Raw genomic sequence first — 22,747 nt, 5'->3', positions numbered from 1 at the left:
ATCAAAATACATCATTATACACCAATTAAACACTGTTTTTAGTGATAAAAATTTGCTTTAGCAAGGCTGTTCATTTCTTTTTTATTTCTCTAAAGCCAGGGCTAAGAAAGCTGACACCATTAAATTTTTCTGAGGTACAATTTGAAAATGCATAAAAAGAACAGTTACACCATTCCTATATTTTAACTACATAATTAAATTCGGGAGAAAACGTATCAAGAAAACAAACCCAGGCAGCGCACCTGTAATCCCAGCACTTTGGGGGGACCACGTAGGCGGATCACTTGAGGTCAGGAGTTTGAGAGCAGCCTGGACAACATGGTGAAACCCATCTCCACTAAAAATACAACTATTAGCCCGGCGTGGTGGTGCATGGCTGTAATCCCAGCTATTTGGGTGACTGAGGCAGGAGAATCACTTGAACCCAGGAGGGAGAGGTTGCAGTGAGCCAAGAAGAAGCCACTGCACTCCAGCCTGGGTGAAAGAGGGAGAATCCATCTCAGAAAAAAAATATAATAATACAAAAAAAGAAAAGAAACCCAAAAGAGAAAAAAATCGCGAATTGTAATTTTTAAAAATCAGTAAACTGGGAGGCCGAGACGGGCGGATCACGAGGTCAGGAGATCGAGACCATCCTGGCTAACACGGTGAAACCCCGTCTCTACTAAAAAAAAAAAAATACAAAAAACTAGCCGGGCGAGGTGGCGGGCGCCTGTAGTCCCAGCTACTCGGGAGGCTGAGGCAGGAGAATGGCGTGACCCTGGGAGGTGGAGCTTGCAGTGAGCCACTGCACTCCAGCCTGGGTGACAGAGCAAGACTCCGTCACAAAAAAAAAAAAAAAAAAAAAAAAAAATATGTGGATAGGGACAAAAGATGAAAGTAAAAGCACTGATACATCTGGCTAGTGCAATATGCATGTTTTTACATTTCTAATATTCTTTGCTCTTACTATAATGTTTGTTCAATAAAATGGAGAGATATAAAATATTTCAAAGGCTAGTCTTCCTTTTCTTCTAACACATTCTCTTCATCAGGTCAATTTTCTCAAAATGTTCTCAATTCCAGCTTTCTCCATGATCAAGTCCAAACTTGCTTCTTGGAGTTTGCACCTTGTATGTTTCATAGCCCCTTTCTCCCCCATTCCCAGGTCATTCAGGCACCAGCCAGGTCAGCCTGCTTGAAGTCTAACCCTTCTCACCTTGACAAGAGAAGGGGCGGTTTGGGCTCTGTGTTATGTTTCTATTCTACTCCCGGGAACACAGATTGAGATTGAGTTAATAATGATTGAAGTATTTTTTAAGTGTGAGAGGCTGGGGGAATGTCGCTTTTCTAATTGGTTCCTGCTTTTGCCCAAGGCTCAACAAAAATAACTCCAGTTTGAACCTGGATGTGAAGACATATAGTCAGGAATGTTAGAAACTGAAAAAAGGACAGGGCTGGGTGGAGAGTGCGCGTATGTTGGAGGTAGGGGGACATGATGGGGGAGGTTAGAGTTGGCGAAGATGATGGTATAAAGGGTCCCTCTTCCAGATCTCCGCCAGATTGCTCAGGAGCCGCGTTCTCTCCGCACAGAGCCAGCGAGTGAACTTTTCAAGGCGCTACCAAGCCCTCGCCCGGCGGACTGCTGGAAACGAAGCGGCAGGATCGGGCTGGGCTTAGGAGCCTTCTGTTTTGTAAACTCCAATACCTGGGTTTCCTATGTCAGGTATAGGTAGAATCGAGATGACAGGAAACCAGAAGCCCCTGGCTGGGGCAGGGCGGTACCCTTGTTTCCCAGTGTCAAAACCGCGCCACCAGCAGGTGCGAGGGGTCCGCGGAGGCGACGGCAAGGAACTTTCTCCCCAGTTGTAAACCTTTCGCGGAGACTACCTCAGGATTCTCTCTGCTTCGCAGAGGCAGGGAAACCAGCTGGGACAGAGTTGAAGGCCCGGCTCCTATTGGTGGGTTCTCCAGCCACCCCCGGCTTCCGCCCACCCCCGCCCACTCCAGGTGCAGCTCATCTCCCGCCGCCGCTGGGTCGGGGAGGGGCAACTCTCCAAGCACAAGCTGCGCTGGGTCACTCGGCCGCGCTGATTCCCAGCCCCCTGACAGTCGGTGGCACCCGGGACCGCTAAGAGAGGTGGTGGGAGGGACTGGTGAGGGGGAGCTAGACTGAGGGGTCCTGCTCTCTTTTACTCTTTCTACTGGAAAAGAGGGTCTACGGGGACTGCAGGCATAAGTGCCAGAGGTGGGCTGTTGCCCGCAGGAGGGACCAGGGTAGGACGACCTGGACCCCTCTCCTACCCTCCCCCAGCAGGCAGTACCCCCTCCACGCCCCCACCTGCCGGGTCCACGCCGAGCTCACTGACAACTCGTGCGCTCCCTGCCCTGGAGCTTCGACCCCCAGCGCCATGGAAGCCGCTAATCTTTCAGTGGCCACCGCCAGCGTTGCCCTTGCCCTGGGACCCAAGACTTGCAGCAGTAGCCCAAGCCCGAGCGGGATACTCAGTTCGACCCCGGGTAATGCCGTCCTGCCGGGTCGGGAGCCGCCCTTCTCTGTCTTCACGGTGCTGGTGGTGACGCTACTAGTGCTGCTGATCGCAGCCACTTTCCTGTGGAACCTGCTGGTTCTGGTCACCATCCTGCGGGTCCGTGCCTTCCATCGCGTGCTGCATAACTTGGTGGCCTCGACGGCCGTCTCGGACATACTAGTGGCAGCGTTGGTGATGCCACTGAGCCTGGTGAGTGAGCTGTCTACCGAGCGACGTTGGCTACTGGGCCGGAGCCTGTGCCACGTGTGGATCTCCTTCGACGTGCTGTGCTGCACGGCCAGCATCTGTAACGTGGCGGCCATCGCCCTGGACCGCTACTGGACCATCACGCGCCATCTGCAGTACACGCTGCGCACCCGCCGCCGCGCCTCGGCGCTCATGATCGCGCTCACCTGGGCGCTGTCTGCGCTCATCGCCCTCGCGCCGCTGCTCTTTGGTTGGGGCGAGGTGTACGACGCTCGGCTCCAGCGCTTCCAGGTGAGCCAGGAACCCTCCTATGCCGTCTTCTCCACCTGCGGCGCCTTCTACCTGCCGCTTGGCGTGGTGCTATTCGTCTACTGGAAGATCTACAAGGCAGCCAAGTTTCGTTTCGGCCGCCGCGGGAGAGCTGTGCTGCCGTTGCCGGCCACCATGCAGGTGAGGGGTGGGCTGCGCAATGTTGCTTGGGGAAGGGTTTGCTAGAGAAGGAGGCAGCTTGACTAATGGGAGAGTGGGCGGAAGCTTGTACGATTGGAGCGCGCGCCTACCTGGGGCGCACGAGGAAAAGTTTGCCATCAGTTCTTCTGAAGTGTACACCGAGGGGCTAGTCACCGGCGCGTCTGGCACGCAATCGGGGGCTTCGCCAGCTGCGTACTTGGTGCGCGCAGAGGAAAAGGTTTCACCATCTGCACATTAGGGAGCTCGATGTGACACCGACCCACGGCGCACGATATGGCCGGTGGGGCTTGTAGGTTCAGCCTGTCTCAGTAGCGATGAGGGCACACCCTGTTACCTGCACTATCTGTTGTTTTCCCCCTGAAACGCCCCCGTCCATGTGAGTCCTGGAGCCGCGACTTCCTGGTCCCAACTAGACCTAGAGGGGATGCAGTGGACTGGGAATTCGTCTTGCAGAAATTCCTGTGGCCAATCACGCCTTATTTTCTGTCTCTACGGTACCCCAGTCTATCCCCTGCAGTTCAGAGACTATTCCCCAACTCTATTAGCCAGCACCCTGCCAAGGGGAACAGTGAGGATTTTAAAATATAATAATCGGTGTCACTTTACTTTTCTTATCTCAACCCCAGAGCTATCCTCTAGTGATTTAGGAAAGAGAACCATGGATTCAAGTCCCAGCTTGGGACATTGGGACAGTTGCTTAATATCTGTGGGTCTCATTTCTTCATCTTTAAACATGTTCATTCCTCGTTCATAGGGCTCTTAGTGAGGATTACGTGAGATGAAGAATGTAGAGCCCCTGGCATAGTGGCTGGCATACACTGGGTGGCAGACTGGCTGGAGAAAGAAGGGGTTCAATAGGATATTGCCCGGCAATCCATAAGGAGCAGGAAGACAATGCTAGAAATGTAATGAGATGAGCAAAATTGCAATCGGCAGATCTTCTTCCACAGTATTTATTATTCTGTCTGAAGCTTTCTGCCTTTTGGCCAGGATCTAATAGGTGCTCAGCATCCTTCTCACTCTGGAAGCCTCAACTTTCCCTTTTGAGGGTCTCAGGTATTTGAATTAACATGCTCCCAGTCCTTTAGATTAACAGGATTTGTTGCCCTTTGCAGATACAATACATGGGGGAGGGAAGCGGTGCATAGAAGAGGAAAAAAAAAACAAGGAAAGTTTTTTGTTGCTAGTTTTGTTTTAATTTTGGAAAATTAACTCAGGTACTTAGGCTACCAGACAAATATATGCGATTTTAAAAGTAGGCCTTTTTTCTTCTTCATTAAATGGCAGAGGAATTTTGCAGCATAAAATAGGAATGTCAAGACTATAATTGGAAAGTGTTGGTGAGGGAGAGCTTTATTCAGAATTAATGATGTTCTTTGAAAGGTCCCTTGGAAATGCCTGGGGTGATTATAGCTTTTCTGTCTGATTGCCAAGGTAGGGCTGACTTTTAATAGCTGCATCAATCCAATGTGCAGTTAGAGAAATTACAGTGAAATGGATGCCGGAAAAGCTTGCCAAGCCTTATTTTATTTTAGTGTTCATTTTTGACAGCTCCCATTCAGGCAGGTGACATAAGGAAGAGGTGACTGGATGAGAGGCTGGACAATCTGGAGTGTCCGTTGGTGGATAGAGAGAGCACGGAGAGGCAGAGGAAGTACTAAAATGTAGCCACTCCCAGCAGGAGGACCTGGGGTAAGCCCTTCCCCACTTTGGGCCTCAACTACTCTAGCATGCCGTATTGTTCTAAGTCATGTCTAAGGGCCTCGAATCACAGGATGCTGAGATTGTAGATGGAGTAGTATTCAGTTGCATGCTGCTTCTTTGGGTCGCAGCAAGCCCTCACTCAAGCTTCTAGGTAATGTTCCTGAGTCCACGTTGGCAAGCCTTCTGGCAACAAGACACCTAAACAAAAGTGTAAAACACTGTGCCAGGAATACTTTCTCTCTACTTTCCCCCACCTGCATCTTTCTACACTCCAGGGGAAATGAGTTGGATTGAGTTTAGGCTCTGCAAAGTGTCTGTACTGTTTGCTGTAGGGAACAGGAGTCTATATGAAGCTTGAAGGCCTCTGTTGATGAGGCTGTGTAAAACCATCTTTTTCAGAATTCTGTGTCTAGGTCCCAACACTAAAGTATTATAAGAAAGGGGTCTTGGCCGGGCATGGTGGCTCACGCCTGTAATCCCAGCACTTTGGGAGACCGAGGGGGGTGGATCACGAGGTCAGGAGATCGAGACCATCCTGGCTAACATGGTGAAACCCCCTCTCTACTAAAAATACAAAAAATTAGCCGGGGGCGGTGGTGGGCGCCTGTAGTCCCAGCTACTCCAGAGGCTGAGGCAGGAGGATGGCGTGAACCCCAGAGGCAGAGCTTGCAGTGAGCCGAGACATCACGCCACTGCATTCCAACCTAGGCAACAAAACAAGACTCTGTCTCAAAAAAAAAAAAAAAAAAAAAAAAAAAAGGGGGGGGTCTTATCAGAATGTACTTTTTGGGCAATGATTAATCCTTTGGGGCAAAGGATTTTTTGAAAGTTGCAGTTTTTGAAAGTTGAGAGGGAAAAAAAAATGTTTACTGAGTGAATTGTCTCTTCCAGACACATTTCTGATGCTTTACATTCACCCTTTCATTTCATTCCCACAATTCAGTAAAATTGGTATTAAGTCTGTATTAGTCAGGATAAGCTAAGGCATGCTGTGGTAACATGTAACCCCAAACCAGAAGTTTATTTCACTCTGACTTAAAGTTCAATGTGGGTCTGGTGGCCTACCTGCATAGCTCTCTTCCAGGCAGTCTCTCATGAATTTGGGCCATTTATCATTTTTAGCTATGCTGTCTTGCACATTTGCCTTCCCGATATACTGTGGGAGAAGATCTACATATGGAGATATACCAGCTTTTCACTGCCTTACCCTGAACTGGAAACATGTCACCACTATTTGCAGCCCATTGGCCAGCCATTGGCAGTGAATTGGAGCAGAACATGTGGCTATCTGGTGAGCACTGTCTTTGCCAAAAGGCCCTCATTTTACAGATGAGAAAACTGCAAGAGAAAACTGTGGTAAGGCACCACAAACCTAGTTCATCCAAAACCACACAGTTACTGGGTAGAGAGGCTGAAGGTTGTACCAGATCTAAGAATCACTGTTTTCAGCCAGGCACGGTGGCTCACGCCTGTAATCCCACGCTTTGAGTGGACAAGGCAGGCAGATCACGAGGTCAAGAGATCGAGACCATCTTGGCCAACATGGTGAAACCCCATCTCTACTAAAAATACAAAAATTAACTGGGCATGGTGGCGCACACCTGTAGTCCCAGCTACTCGGGAGGCTGAGGCTGGAGAATCCCTTGAACCTGGGAGGCAGAGGTTACAGTGAGCTGAGATAGTGCCACTGCACTCTAGCCTGACGACAGAGCAAGGCTCCAACTCAAAAAAGAAAAAAAAATCACTGTTTTCATTACTCTATGCTGTCTCCAGGGACTTGACTTCTGAGGCCTGCCCCTCTGCTCATGGGTGTCTCAGTTTGAGAGGAATGAGGCAGTCATAGCCCAGTCAAGGTGGGTCCCATGAAGCAGGATCTCAAAACTCTTCATGTGAACTCTCCTTTCCAGGAGAGCTGAACACAATTGAGCACAAAAGCCTTGCCTGCTTCTGTCAGGGGACAAGTTTAATTCCTGCCCTGGTGTCGTTTCTTTCAACATGTTAAATTGAGACTCTGAGCATCCCATGTACAGTATAATCTGCTCCCCACCCCAAAGCAACCCTCATGGGTTACAATTACTTCCTACTGCCCTTTGCCCTTTACTGTTTAGAAAAGAAGAAATATTATTTCTTTGGCTTTTAAAATGTGACATCAAAAGGGTTTTTTTTGTTTGTTTGTTTGTTTTTTTTCTGTCTCTCTTTTCTTTGCTATTGCTTGTTTGACTTCTGTGTGCAATTTGATGCTGGGACCTAGTTATCCATCAGGCGTAGTCATACTATTGAGAACCAGAATTCTTTTAGGGACCCATAGAAATGTTTTAATTTCTTTTAAAATTAGAGGAAAAATGAATATAACACTAATGAATATATTATAATGAATCCAGTCTTGCTTATACTTGCTTATACTAGTCTTTAAATTAACATAATTTTAAGTATTTCTTAATGAAGGAAGGGATACATGAAGGCAAAGATGTCTAGGGACCACACAAATTATAATGAAACCTTGGTTAATATCTTGCCCTCATTCTTTTTTTTAATTGTACTATTGCCTTCTTTTAAAAGTTTTTAAATATATTTTTTAATAGCTTTTGGGCTACAAGTGGTTTCTGCTTACATGGATGAATTATATCGTGGTTAATTCTGAGATTTTAGTGCAGTTGTCACCAGACTAGTATCCCCTTCTAAGTCTCCAAAGCCCATTATATCACTCTGTATGCCTTTGCATATATTCATAGCTTAGCTCCCACTTATAAGTGAGAACATATGGTGCTTGGTTTTCCATTCCTGAGTTACTTCTCTTAGAATAATGGCCTCTTGCTTCGTCCAAGTTGCTGTGAAGACATTATTTCATTCCTTTTTATGGCCAAATAGTATTCCATGATGTGTATCACATTTTCTTTATCTCCTCATTCGTTGATGGGCACTTAGGTTGGTTCCATATCTTTGCAATTGTGAATTGGGCTCCTGCACTCATTCTTAATCCATACATACATATTGGGAGATAATGTACACAGTGGTTAAGAGCATGGGACTTGGAAACAAAGAGACGTGGGTTTCCATTTTTTCGACTGCCACTGATTAGCACTTCAGCCAAGTGACTTAATCTACACCTACAATTCTGCATATGTAAAATGGAAATATTACCACGTGTCTTATAATAATCTTGTGAAGAGCAAATGAGATTCTAGCATATGTGGAGTCCCTCAAATAGTAAACCATAAATAATAGCTACCACATTACTTTCGTTGTTTTTCTATTTCTCTTATAAATAATAAGAAAAGTATGATTTTATTTCTCTTATTGCTATTCCTTATAATCATAGGTAGATTATTTATTGCTTGTGTAGAAAATTATCCCACAGTTTAGTGGCTTAAAAGAACAAACATGTGTTAACTCACAGTTTCTGTGGGTTGGGCATTGGGAATGGCTTAGCTGGGTGGTTCTGACCTGACATCTCTTTTGGCTGTAGGCAAGATGTTGCATGGGGCTGCAGTCATTCGAAAGCTTGACTGGGGCTGGAAACTTTGCTTCCAAGATGGAGCACTCACATGCTTGTTGACAAGAGGCTTCAGATCCTTGAGAAAAGGACATCTCCAAAGGGCTATTTGGGTGGTACCACATGATAGCTGACTTTCCCCAGAGCAAGCCATCCAAGAGAGTGAAACAAGGAGGAAATTGCAGTGCCTTTTATGACAGTCTCAGAAGTCACATATGATTATTTTCTACTCATTAGCAGTGAGTCACTAAGTCCAGCTCACACTCAAGAAAAGAGGAATTAGGCTTCATCTTTGGGAGAAGTGTTTTCCAAAAAGTGTTGAACGTAGTGTTCAAAATTACTTGATTGACTTACTGATCTTATGTATCAGGCAATGTCCTCTGAGGTTTCTAAGAATGAATAAGCAGTTTCCTGATCCCAGTGGATTTTTAGTAGATTATAATTATAGAATTATGAATGCAATAAAGTCTTATAAGTGCTCTGCTAGAAAGCTGTCCAAAGCACAATGGTATTTGAAAGATTTAATAGTGTATGGGAAAGCACTATGTAAGTTGTGAAGAGCAAAGTAAATGTGAGGTATTGAGCTTTAGGGTTTATGTCAACTTGGAGCATAGATTTTAGATAATGCTGTATTACAAAAATTTGACTCTCTAAGTCAAATATTTTTGTTGACATTTTGTTTGAACAATGACACACTGACGTAAAGGTTACGTGCAGTAGGCCCCGAGTGACCCAAAATCTGTACAGAGCCATTTATGTTTATATATTTATTTTAAACTGACAAATAATAATTGTATATATTTATGGGATACAATGTAATTTTTAAAAATTTTGTATTTTTAATTTTTGTGAGTATACAGTAGATTTATATTTTTATAGGGCACGTGAGATATTTTGATACAGGCATGCAATGTGCAATAATTACATCAAGGTATATGGGTTATCCATCACCTCAAACATTTATCCTTTTTTGTGTTACAAACAATCCAGACCAGGTGCGGTGGCTCATGCCTGTAATCCCAGCACTTTGGGAGGCCAGGGCGGCCAGATCACAAGGTCAAGAGATCGAGACAATCCTGGCCAACATGGTAAAACCCCAAATCTACTAAAAATGCAAAAGTTAGCTGGGTGTGGTGGTGCGTGCCTGTAGTTTCAGCTATTTGGGAGGCTGAGGCAGGAGAATTGCTTGAACATGGGAAGGCGGAGGTTGCAGTGAGCTGAGATCATGCCACTGCACTCCAGCCTGGCAACAGAGTGAGACTCTGTCTCAAAAAAAAAAAAAAAATCCAATTATACTATTTTAGTTATTTTTAAATGTACAATAAATTATTTTTTACTATATTCACCCTGTTGTACTATCAAATGCTAGATCATATTCATTCTATCTAACTGTATTTTTGTACCCATGAACCCTTCTCTCTTACCACCTCCCACTACCCTTCCTAGCCTCTAGTAGCTATCATTCAACTCTCTATCTCCATGAGTTCAACTGTTTAAATTTTTAGCTCCCACAAATAAGTGAGAACATGTGAAGTGTGTCTTTCTGTGCCTGGTTTATTTCACTTAACATGATGACTTCCTGTCCCATCCATGCTGTTATGATGGGATATCATTGTTTGTATGTATATACCACATTTTTTTTATCCTTCATCTATGAATGACCACTTAGGTTGTTTTCAAATCTTGGCTATTGTGAATAGCACTGAAATAAACATGGGAGTGCAGATACCTCTTCTATGTACTGATTTCTTCTCTTTTCAATATATGCCTGGCAGTGAGATTGCTGAATGATATGGTAGCTCTATTTTTAGTGTTTTGAAGACCCTTCAAACAGTTCTCCAGAGTGTCTATACTCATTTACATTCTCACCAACAGTGTACAAGGGTACCCTTTTCTCCACTTCCTCACCAGCATTTGTTATTGCCTCTCTTTTGGATACAAACCATCCTAACTAGGGTGAAATGATATCTTATTGTAGTTTTGATTTGCATTTCTCTGATGAGCAATGATGTTGAGCACCTTTTAGTACACCTGTTTGCTATTTGTATGTCTTTTTTTGAGAAATGTCTATTCAAATATTTTACTCACTTTTTAATCAAATTATTTGATTTTTCTCTATAGAGTTATTTGAACCCGTTATATATTCTGGTTATTAATCCCTTGACACATGGATAGGTTGCAGATATTTTCTACCATTCTATGGGTTGTCTGTTTGTTGATTGTTTCCGTTGCTCTACAGAATCTTTTTAACTTGATGTGATCCCACTTGTCCATTTTTGCTTTGGTTGCCTGTACTTGTGGGGTATTACTCAAGAAACCTTTGCCATATCAAATGTTCTGGAGAGCTTCCCCAATGTTTTCTCGCAGTAGTTTCATAGTTTGAGGTCTTAGATTTAAGTCTTTAATCCATTTTGAATTGATTTTTACATATGACAAGAAGTAAGGGTCTAGTTTCATTCTTCTGCATACGGATATTCAGTTTTCCTAGCACCATTTATTGAAGAGACTGTCCTTTCCCCAGTGTATGTTCTTTGAACCTTTGTCAAAAATGAGTTTGCTGTAGATACATGGATTTTTTTCTGGATTCTCTATTTTGTTCCATTGGTCTTTGTGTCTGTTTTATGCCAGTACCATGCTTTGGGTTACTATAGCTTTGTAGTACAGTTTAAAGTCCAGTAATGTAATTCCTCCAGTTTTGTTGTTTTGTGTTTTTATATAAATTTTAGGATTGTTTTTTCTATTTCTGTAAAGAATGTTGTTGGTATTTTCATAAGGCTTGCATTGAACCTGTAGATTGCTTTAGGTAGTATGAACATTTTAACAATATTTATTCTTCCAATCAATGAACATGGAATACCTTTCCATTATATTGTGGAAATTTCTTTTTCTTTTTTTTTTCTTTTTTTGAGAAGGAGTCTCACCCTGTTGCCCAGGCTGGAGTACAGTGGCATGATCTCGGCTCACTGCAACCTCTGCCTCCTGGGTTCAAGTGATTCTCCTGCCTCAGCCTCTCAGGTAGCTGGGACTACATGTCATCTTCAATTTCTTTCATTAGCCTTTTATAGTTTTTATTCTAGAGATCCTTTACTTCTTTAATTCCTAGGTATTTAATTTATATGCAACTATTGTAAGTGGAATAACTTTTTAAATTTATTTTTTCAGATTATTTGCTATTGAAATATAGAAATGCTACTGATTTTTGTATGTTGATTTTGTATCTTGCAACTTTACTGAATTTGCTTTTTAGTTCCAATGGTTTTTCAGTGGAATCTTCAAGTTTTTCCAAATCTGCAAACAATGACAATGTAATTGGACTTCTTCCTTTCCAATTTGGATGCTCTTTATTTCTTCCTCTTGTCTGATTGCTCTAGCTAGGTCTTCCCATACTATGTTGAATAACAGCGGGGACAGTGTCCTTGTCATGGACACTGTCCTTGTCATGATCCAGTGTCCTTATCATGGACAATGTCCTTGTCATGTTCCAGATCTTAGAGGAAAGACTTTTAGTTTTTTCCCATTCAATATGATACCAGCAGTGTTTCTGTCTTTTATGGCTTTTATTGTGTTGAGATATGTTATTTTCTATACCTAATTTTTAAAGGGTTTTTATCATGAAAAGATGTTGAATTTTATCAAATGCTTTTTAAATATCAATTGAAATGATCGTATGGCTTTTGTCCTTCATTCTGTTGATATGATGTGTCACATTGACTGATTTGCAGATGTTGAGCCATTCTCGCATCCTGGGATAAATTCTGCTCGGTCATGATGAATGATATCTTTAATGTGTTATTGAATTTGATTTGCTAGTATTTTGTTGAGGACTTTTGCATCAACATTTATCAGGGATATTGGTCTATAGTTTTTTGTTTGTTTGTTTTAATGTGTGTTTGTCTGGTTTTGGTATCAAGATGATACTGCCCACCACAGAATGAGTTTGGAAGTATTCCTTCCTCCTTTTTTTTCAGAATAGTTAAAAAGTCGGTTTGGTATTAGTTCTTCTTTTAATGTTTGCTAAAATCCAGCAATGAAACCATTGGGTCCTGGGCTTTTCTTTGCTGGGAGACTTTTTATTATGGCTTTGTTCTTATTACTTGTTATTGATCTGTTCAAGTTTTGGATTCTTTATGGTTCAACCATGGTAGAAGGCTATCCATTTCTTCTAGGCTTTCCAATTTATTGGCATATAGTTGCTTATAGTAGCCTCTAATAATCCTTTGAATTTCTGTGCTCTCGGTTGTAATGCCCCCTTTTTCATCTCTGATCTTATTTATTTGGGTCTCCTCTCTTTTTCCTTTATCTGGTAAAGGTTTGTTGGCTTTGTTTATCTTTTCAAAAGACTAAGTCTTCATTTTCTTGATGTTTTTATTGTTTTCTTCATTTCAATTTCATTTATTTCTGGCTAGATCTTTATTGTTTATTTTCTTCTAATTTTGAGTGGGGTTTGCTCTTGCTTTTCTGGTTCTTTAAAATGCATCATTAGGGCTTTTTGTGAAAGTTTTTTTTTTTTTTTTTTCTTTTTTGATGTAGGCAATTACACCTATAAATTTTCCTCTTAATACTGCTTTCACTGTGTTTCATAGGTTTTGGTATATTGTGTTTCCATTATCATTTGTTAAATTTTTTTTTTTTTTTTCAGACAGAGTCTCACTCTTTCACTAGGCTGGAGCGCAATGGCGGGATCTCGGCTCACTGCAACTCCGTCTCCCAGGTTCAAGAGATTTCCCTGCTTCAGCCTCCTGAGTAGCTGGGATTACAGGCATGCACCACCATGCCCAGCTAATTTTTGTACTTTTAGTAGAGACAGGGTATCACCATGTTGGCCAGGATTGTCTCGATCTTTTGACCTCGTGATCTGCCTGCTTCAGCCTCCCAAAGTGCTGGGATTACAGGCATGAGCCACCGCACCCAGGGTATAAATTTTTAAATTCCTTCGTAATTTCTTCATTGACCCACTGGTCATTTGGGAGCATATTGTTTAATTTCCATGTGTTTGCATAGTTTCCAAAATTTCTGTTATTGATTTCTAGTTTTATTCCATTATGGTCAGAGAGGATACGTAACATAATTTCATTTTTTAAAAAATTAATTAACACTTGCTTTGTGGCCTAACATACTGTTTATCCATGAGAATGATCCATGTACTAAGGAGAAAAATGTATATTCTGCAACTGTTGGATGAAATGTTCTGTAAATATCTGTTAGGTTCATTTGGTCTATAGCACAGGTTAAGTCCAAAGTTGGTTTGTTGATTTTCTGTCTGGATAATTTGTCCAATAATGAAAGTAGAATGTTGAAATCTCCAACTAATATTGTTTTGTGGTCTGTCTCTCTTTTTAGCTCTACTAATATCTGCTTTATGGATCTGAGTGGTCCAATGTTGGGAGCACATAGATTTATAATTGTTATATCTTCTTGCTGAATTGAACCCTTTATTTTATATAATGACCTTTTTGTCTCTTATAGTTTTTGTCTTGAAATCTATTTAGTTGCATATAAGTATAGCTACTCCTTTTTATTTGTGTTCCTTTATGTATTTATTTATTTATTTATTTATTTATTTGAGATGGAGTCTCACCCTGTCACCCAGGCTGCAATGCAATGGTGCAGTCTCGGCTCACTGCAACCTTCACCTCTTGGATTCAATTGATTCTCCTGCCTCAGACTCCTGAGTAACTGGGATTACAGGCATTGCCACCCCGCCTGGCTAATTTTCTGTATCTTTAGTAGAGACGTGGTTTCACCATAGTGGCCAGGCTGGTCTCGAACTCCTGACCTCATGATCCTCCCACCTCGGTTTCCCAAAGTGCTGGGATTACAGGCATGAGTCACTGTGACTGGCCTCCTCCTCCTCCTCCTTCTTCTTCTTCTTCTTTTTTTTTTTTTTTGGTTTCCATTTGCATGGGATATCTTTTTCCATTTCTTTATGTCTATGTGCGTCTTTATAGGTGAAGTGTATTTCTTGTGGGAAATAGATTGTTGGCTCCCGTGGTTTTTAAAAAATCATTCAGCCACTCAATCTCTTTTGATTGTAAAGTTTAGTTTATTTACATTCACTTATTATTGATAAGTGAAGACTTACTTCTGTCATTTTGTTACTTGTTTTCTGGTTGTTTTGTGGTCTCTTTTCCTTCCTTCTGGTCTTCCTTTTAGTGAAGGTGATTTTCTTTGGTGATATGTTTTAATTTCTTGCTTTTTATTTTTTGTGTTTGTGTTATGTGTTCTTTTACTTGAGGTTACCATGAGGCTTGCAAATAATATCTTATAACCCAATATTTTAAACTGATGGCAACTTAACACTGATTGCATAAGCAAACAAATAAGCAAAAAGAAAATGAATAAAAACTTTACACTTTAACTTTGTTCCCCTGCTTTTTAACTTTTGGTGTTTCTATTTATATTGTATGGTACTATGTCTTATAAAGTTGTCATAGTTTTTTTTTTTTTTTTTTTTTTTTTTTTTGGTTTATCTTTTAGTCTTTCTGCTCAAGATTGAGTCGTTTATACACCACAATTACAATAATATTCGGTGCTTTTCTATGTACTTAAAATTACCAGTGAATTTTGTGCCTTTGGGTGATTTCTTATTGCTTATTAACCTACCTTCCTTCCTGCCTGCCTGCCTTTCTTTTCTCTCTCTCTCTCTTTTTTTTTTTTTTTTTTTGAGGTGGAGTCTTGTTGTGTCACCCAGGATGGAGTGCAGTATCTTGACTCTCTGCAACCCCCCACTCCTGGGTTTAAGCGATCCTCTCACCTCAGTCTTCCAAGCAGCTAGTGTGAAAGGGTATCTTGGGGCCCCCAAATCACTAAACTAAAGGGAAAAGTCAAGCTGGAAACTGCTTAGGGCAAACCTGCCTCCCATTCTATTCAAAGTCACCCCTCTGCTCACTGAGATAAATTCATATCTGATTGCCTCCTTTGCAGAGGCTAATCAGAAACTCGAAAGAATGCAACCATTTGTCTCTTATCTACTTATAACCTGGAAGAATTCTCTCCACTTCAAGCTGCTCCCCCTTCCCAGACCCACCCAATGTTCATCTTACATATGTTGATTGAGGTCTCATGTCTCCCTGAAATGTATAAAACCAAACTGTGCTCTGACCACCTTGGGCACATGTTGTCGGGACCTCCTGAGGCTATCATGGGTGCACATTCTCAACCTTGGCAAAATAAACTTTCTAAATTAACTGAGATCTGTCTCAGATTTTCTGGGTTCACACTAGGATTACAGGCATGCACCGCCACTCCAGGCTATTTTTTTTTTTTTTTTTTTTTTTAGTAGAGATGGGGTTTTGCTATGTTGGACAAGCTAGTCTCAAACTCTTGGCCTCAAGTGATCTGCTCACCTTAGCCTCCCAAAGTGCTGGGATTACAGGTGTTTGCCACCATTCCCAGCCTATCCTTTTCTTTCTGATTGAAGAACTCCCTTTAGCATTTCTTATAGGACAGGTCTGGTGTTGAAATTTCTCAGCTTCTGTGTGGTAAAGTTTTTATTTCTTCATCATGTTTGAAGGATATTTTTGCTGGATGTGCTATCATAGGATAAAACTTATTTTCCTTCAGCATGATAAATATGCCATGACACTGTCTCCTGAACTGTAAGTTTTACACTGAAAAGTCTGCTGCCAAACGTATTGGAGCTCCCTTGTAGGTTATTTCTTTTCTCTTAATGCTTTTAAGATCTTTATCCTTGACTTTTGATAGTTTGATTATTAAATGTCTTGAGGTAGTCTTATTTGAGCTAAGTCTGCTTGGTAATCTATAACCTTATTGTACTGGGTATTGATATCTTTCTCTAGGATTGGGAAGTTCTCTGTTACCTCTTTGAATAAACTTTATACTTCTCTCTCTCTCTCTCTCTCCCCTCTCTCTCTCCCTGTGCCTCCTTTTGAAGGTGAATAACTCTTAGATTTGCCCTTTTGAGGCTATTTTCTAGATCTTGTAGGTATGCTTCATTCTTTTTTGTTTGTCTCTTTTGACTGTGTATTTTCAAATAGCCTGTGTTTAAGCTTACTTATTCTTTCTTCTACTTGATCAATTCTGCTGCTAACATACCCTTACATTCTTTAGTATGTCAGTTGCATTTTACAACTCCAGAATTCTGCTAGATTCTTTTTAATTATTTCAATCTCTTTGTTAAATTTATCTGATGAGATTCCAAATTCTTTCTTTGTGTTATCTTGATTTCATCGAGTTTCTTCAAAAGAGCTATTTTGAATCATCTATCTGAAAGATCACATATCTGTCTCAACAGGGTTGGTTCCTGGGGCCTTCCTTAATTGATTTGGTGAAATCATATTTCCCTGCATGGTCTTGATGCTAGTAAATGTTTGTTAGTATCTAGACATTGAAGAATTATTCATTTATTGTATTCTTCACAGTCTAGGCTTGTTTGTACCCATCCTTCTTGGGAAGGCTTTCCAGGTATCCAAAGAGACTTCAGTGTTGTAATCTAAGTTTTCAGTCACTACAGCCATATCTGAATTAGGGGGCAATGCAATCCCAGTAACGCTGTGGCTCTTGTAGGCTTGTAGAGAGGTATCACCTTGGTGGTCTTGGTTAAGATCTGGAGGAATTCTCTGAATTACCGGGAAGAACCTCTTATTCTCTTCCCTTTCTTTCAAACAAACAAAATCGCTCTGTGCTGAACTACGTGGAGGTAACACAAGTATCCCTGTGGCCACCAGCACTGGGATTGTGCTGGGTCAGACTTGAAGCCAGCACAGCACCAGGTCTTGCCCAAGGCCTGCAATAACTATGACCTTGGCTACTGCCTAGGTTCAGTCAAGGCCCCAGGGCTCTGCAATCAGCAGGTGGTGAGGCCAACAAGGCTTGAGTCCTTCCCTTCAGGGCGGCAAGTTCTCCTACGCCCTGAGCACATCCAGAGATTCTGTCCAGGAGCCAGGGCCTAGAGTCGGAAACCTTAGAAATCTACCTGGTGCTTTAATCTACTGCAGCCAAGCTTGCACCCAAGCCACAAGACCATGTTCTTCCCACTCTCCCCTCCCCTTTCCACAAGAGGAGTCCCTCTCCATGGCTACCACCACTTCACACCTGTGGCGAGTACTGCCTAGCTACTATTAATATTCACTAAGTGCCAAGGGCTCTTCAGTCAGCTTGTGGTCAATGCTGTGACACCTGTGACTCTCTCTTCAGGGCAGTGGGCTCTCCTCTGACCCAGGACAGGTCTAATAATGTTGTTCAGGAGCCAAGGTCTGGAATTGGGGACCTTAAGAGTCTGCTTGGTGCTCCACCCTACTTCGGCCAAGCTAGTACCTCAGCTGCAATACAAAAACTCCTTTACTCTTTCCTTTTCTCGATCAGAAGGAGTCTCTCCTCATAGCTGCCATAGCTGGGAATGTGCTGGGTCACACCTGAAGCCAACACATCCCTGAGTCTCATCCAAGGCCTATGGCTTGTACTGTCTGGGTATCACTCTTGATTATTCATGACCCAAGGGCTCTTTAGTCAGCAGGTGATGAATCCTGCCAGGATTGGGTTCTTCCCTTCAAGGCAGAAGCCCCCTTCTGGCCCAGATGTGTCAAGAAATGTTGTCCAGGAGCTAGAGTCTGGAATGGGGGCCTCAAGACTCTGCCTGATGCCATATCCTACTGTGGCTGAGTTGGTATCAAAATTACAAGACAATGTCATCTTTACTCTTCCCTCTCCTCTCCTCAAGCAAAGGGGAGTTTCTCCTGAAACTGTAAGCTGTGCTGCCTAGGGTTTGCTGAGGGGTGACACAAGCAGTCCCTTGGCTGCCCTGGCTGGTGTCTCACTGGGTTACTTGCCCCCAAAGTCCACTGGCTCCAAGTCCAGCAAAGCACCAGGACTTGCCCAGGAATTAGAGTCCTTGTGGCCTAGATTGCCTTTTAAGTTTGTTTAGATCCCCAGAGCACTTTAGGCCTGCAGTGGTGGGACTTGCCAGAATTCAGGTTCTGACCACCGGTATGGGCAGTTCCCCTATGGCTAGGCTAGGGTTGGTCTAAATGCTTCCTCTGTAGGCATCAGCTGAGTTCTGCGTGGCATTGCTTTCTGCTGTGACAAGGCAACACTGAGTTTTAATGCAAAGTCTCACAATCACTGCACTTTCCCTCCAACAAGCACACAGATTCTCTCTCCACACCACATAGCCACTGCCAGGGGACACCGAAGGGGTGGTATCAGCAATTCCAGACTGTCTTTCCTATCCTCTTCAGTGCCTCTTTCAGTGATATGAAGTTAAAACCAGAAACTGTGATCACCCACTGTGATGGCTAATACTGAGTGTCCATTCGATTGGATCGAAGGATGCAAAATATTGTCCCTGGGTATGTGTGTGAGGGTGTTGCCAAAGGAGATCACCATCTGAGTCCGTGAACTGGGAGAGGCAGACCCACCCTCAGTCTGGGTGGGTACCATCTAATCAGCTGCCAATGTGGCTAGAATAAAAGCAGGCAGAAGAACATGGGAGGACTTGACTCAATGAATCTTCTGGCCTTCATCTTTCTTTCTGTGCTGGATGTTTCCAGCCCTCAAACATCTGACTCCAAATTCTTCAGTTTTCAGACTCTTGGACTTACACCAGTGATTTGCCAGGGGCTCTTGGGCCTTCGGACACATCCTGAAGGCTGCACTATCAGCTTCCCTACTTTTGAGCTTTGGGGACATGGGCGGGCTTCCTTGCTTCTCAGCTTGCAGGTGGCCTACTGTAGGATGTCGCCTTGTGATCATGTGAGTCAATACTCCTTAATAAACTCCCCTTCATATATACATCTATCCTGTTAGCTCTGTCCCTCTAGAGAACCCTGACTAGTACACTCACCAAATTTTTGGTTCTTATGAAGGTGCTGCTTTGTGTGGATAGTTGTTCAATATGTTGTTCCTACAGGGGGGACAATAAATGAAGACTTCTATTTGGCCATCTTTGCTCTGCCTCTGAATGAGCAATGCAATGTTTTGGGATATATATATACATATATACACGTATATATACACATACACACACACATATACACAAACACATATGGATATCAAGAAAATTAACATATTTATCACTTCACATGTTTTATTTTTTGTAGTGACAAAATTTAAAATATATTGTTTTAGCAATTTTTAAATATTCATCACATTATTATTAACTATAGTCACCTTGCTATGCAACAGATTTTGAAAGTTTTTCCCTTTGTCTAACTGGAACTTTGTAGCATATAGTCAAAGTCTCTCCATTCTCCAGTCCCCCTACCCTCGACCCTCCAGCCTCTGTAGCCGCCACTCGATTTTCTACCTCTATAAGTTTGATTTTTTTTAGATTCCACATAAAAATGAGATCATGGAGTATTTATCTTTCTGTGCCTGGTTTATTTCGATTGGCATCATGTTCTCCAGCTTCAACTCTATTGCCAAAAGTAACAGAATTTCCTCCTTTTTTAAGCTAAATAGTATTTTATATATATACACACACACACACACCATATATATCATATATATACACCATATTTTTCCTATTCATCTCTTGATGGACACTTAGGTTGATTTAATATCTTGGCTATGGCGAATAATTCTGCAATGAACATAGGGGTGAAAATACCTCTTCAGTATACTGATTTCAATTCTTTTGGAATTGAAATACCCAGAAGTAGGATTATTGGATCATATGATAATTCTCTTTTCAGTTTTTTGAGTAACCTCCACACTGTTCTCCATAATGGATGTGCTAATGTAAATTCTCACCAACAATGTGCAAGCATTCTGTTCCACATCCTACCAACACTTCTCTTTCATCTTTTGATAACTGCCATTCTAACAGATATGATGTGATATCTCATTGTGATTTTAATTTGCATTCTCTGATTAGTGATGTTGATTTTTTTTTCCATAAACCTCTTGGCCATTTGTATATCTTCTTTTGAGAAATAGCAATTGAAGTCTTTTGTCCATTTTTAATCAGGTTATTTGTTTTCTTGCTGTTGAGTTTTTCAAGTTCCGTATGTATTTTATTTTATTTATTTTTTCTTTTTTTAAATTATACTTTATGTTCTAGGGTACATGCACACAACATGCATGTTTGTTACATATGTATACATGTGCCATGTTGGTGTGCTGCACCCATTAACTTGGCATTTACATTAGCTTTATCTCCTAATGCTATCCCTCCCCGCCTCCACCCACCCCACAACAGGCCCCGGTGTGTGATGTTACCCTTCCTGAGTCCAAGTGATCTCATTGTTCAGTTCCCACCTATGAGTGAGAACATGCGGTGTTTGGTTTTCTGTTCTTGCAATAGTTTGCTGAGAATGATGGTTTCCAGCTGTATCCATGTTGCTACAAAGGACACGAACTCATCCTTTTTTATGGCTGTATAGTATTCCATGGTGTAAATGTGCCACATTTTCTTAATCCAGTCTGTCATTGATGGGCATTTGGATTGGTTCCAAGTCTTTGCTATTGTGAATAGTGCCACAATAAACATATATGTGCATGTGTTTTTATGGCAGCATGATTTATAATCCTTTGGGTATATACCCAGTAATGGGATGGCTAGGTCAAATGGTATTTCTAGTTCTAGATCCTTGAGGAATTGCCACACTGTCTTCCATAATGGTTGAACTAGTTTACAGTCCCACCAACAGTGTAAAAGTGTTCCTATTTCTCCACATCCTCTCCAGCACCTGTTGTTTCCTGACTTTTTAATGATTGCCATTCTAACTGGTGTGAGATGGTATCTCATTGTGGTTTTGCTTTGCATTTCTGTGATGGCTAGTGATGATGAGCATTTTTTCATGTGTCTGTTGGCTGCATAAATGTCTTCTTTTGAGAAGTGTCTGTTCATATCCTGTGCCCACTTTTTGGTGGGGTTGTTTGTTTTTTCTTGTAAATTTGTTTGAGTTCTTCGTAGGTTCTGGATATTAGCCCTTTGTCAGATGAGTAGATTGCAAAAATTTTCTCCCATTCTGTAGGTTGCCTGTTCACTCTGATGGTAGTTTCTTTTGCTGTGCAGAAGCTCTTTAGTTTAATTGGATCCCATTTGTCAATTTTGGCTTTTGTTGCCATTGCTTTTGGTGTTTTAGACATGAAGTCCTTGCCCATGCCTATGTCCTGAGTGGTATTGCCTAGGTTTCCTTCTAGGGGTTTTATGGTTTTAGGTCTAACATTTAAGTCTCTAATCCGTCTTGAATTAATTTTTGTATAAGGTGTAAGGAAGGGATCCAGTTTCAGCTTTCTACTTATGGCTAGCCAGTTTTCCAGGCACCATTCATTAAATAGGGAATCTTTTCCCCATTTCTTCTTTTTGTCAGATTTGTCAAAGATTAGATGGTTGTAGATGTGTGGTATTATTTCTGAGGGCTCTGTTCTGTTCCATTGGTCTATATCTCTGTTTTGGTACAAGTACCATGCTGTTTTGGTTACTGTAGCCTTGTAGTACAGTTTGAAGTAAGGTAGTGTGATGCCTCCAGCTTTGTTCTTTTGGCTTAGGATTGTCTTGGCAATGTGGGCTCTTTTTTGGTTCCATATGAACTTTAAAGTAGTTTTTTCCAATTCTGTGAAGAAACTCATTGGTAGCTTGATGGGGATGGCATTGAATCTATAAATTACCTTGGCAGTTTTCACGATATTGATTCTTCCTATCCATGAGCATGGTATGTTCTTCCATTTGTTTGTGTCCTCTTTTATTTCATTGAGCAGTGGTTTGTTGTTCTTCTTGAAGAGGTCCTTTACACCCCTTGTAAGTTTGATTCCTCGGTATTTTATTCTCTTTGAAGCAATTGTGAATGGGAGTTCATTCATGATTTGCCTCTCTGTTTGTCTGTTATTGGTGTATAGGAATGCTTGTGATTTTTGCACACTTATTTTGTATCCTGAGACTTTGCTGAAGTTGTTTATCACTTTAAGGAGATTTCTGGCTGAGATGATGGGGTTTTCTAAATATACAATCATGTCATCTGCAAAGAGGGACAATTTGACTTCCTCTTTTCCTAATCGAATACCGTTTATTTCTTTCTTTTGCCTGATTGCCCTGGCCAGAACTTCCAACACTATGTTGAATAGGAGTGGTGAGAGAGGGCATCCCTGTCTTGTGCTAGTTTTCAAGGGGAATGCTTCCAGTTTTTGCCCATTCAGTATGATATTGGCTGTGGGTTTGTCATAAATAGCTCTTATTATTTTGAGATACATTCCATCAATGCCGAATTTATTGAGAGTTTTTAGCATGAAGGGCTGTTGAATTTTGTCAAAGGCCTTTTCTGTGTCTATTGAGATAATCATGTGGTTTTTGTCTTTGGTTCTGTTTATATGCTGGATTACCTTTATTGATTTGTGTATGTTGAACCAGCCTTGCATCCCAGGCATGAAGCCCATTTGATCATGGTGGATAAGCTTCTTGATG

At 41.8% G+C, this 22,747-nt stretch overlaps 1 protein-coding gene across 1 annotated transcript in view; it reads left to right on the top strand.

Annotated features, from left to right (window-relative positions):
- The first annotated feature begins 1,644 nt into the window (after positions 1-1,644).
- LOC693399 (5-hydroxytryptamine receptor 5B) overlaps positions 1,645-22,747 on the top strand; it is a 40,718-nt gene continuing 19,615 nt past the window's right edge. The window contains exon 1 of the mRNA XM_001082104.4: positions 1,645-3,167. Coding sequence (XP_001082104.4) covers positions 2,391-3,167 — 777 coding nt within the window. The 5' untranslated portion in view covers positions 1,645-2,390. The remainder of the gene's footprint in view (positions 3,168-22,747) is intronic.

The sequence above is a fragment of the Macaca mulatta genome, chromosome 12 (genome assembly GCF_049350105.2).
Source record: "Macaca mulatta isolate MMU2019108-1 chromosome 12, T2T-MMU8v2.0, whole genome shotgun sequence".
NCBI classification, from domain to species: domain Eukaryota; kingdom Metazoa; phylum Chordata; class Mammalia; order Primates; family Cercopithecidae; genus Macaca; species Macaca mulatta.
This window is presented reverse-complemented; position numbering and strand designations above follow the sequence as displayed.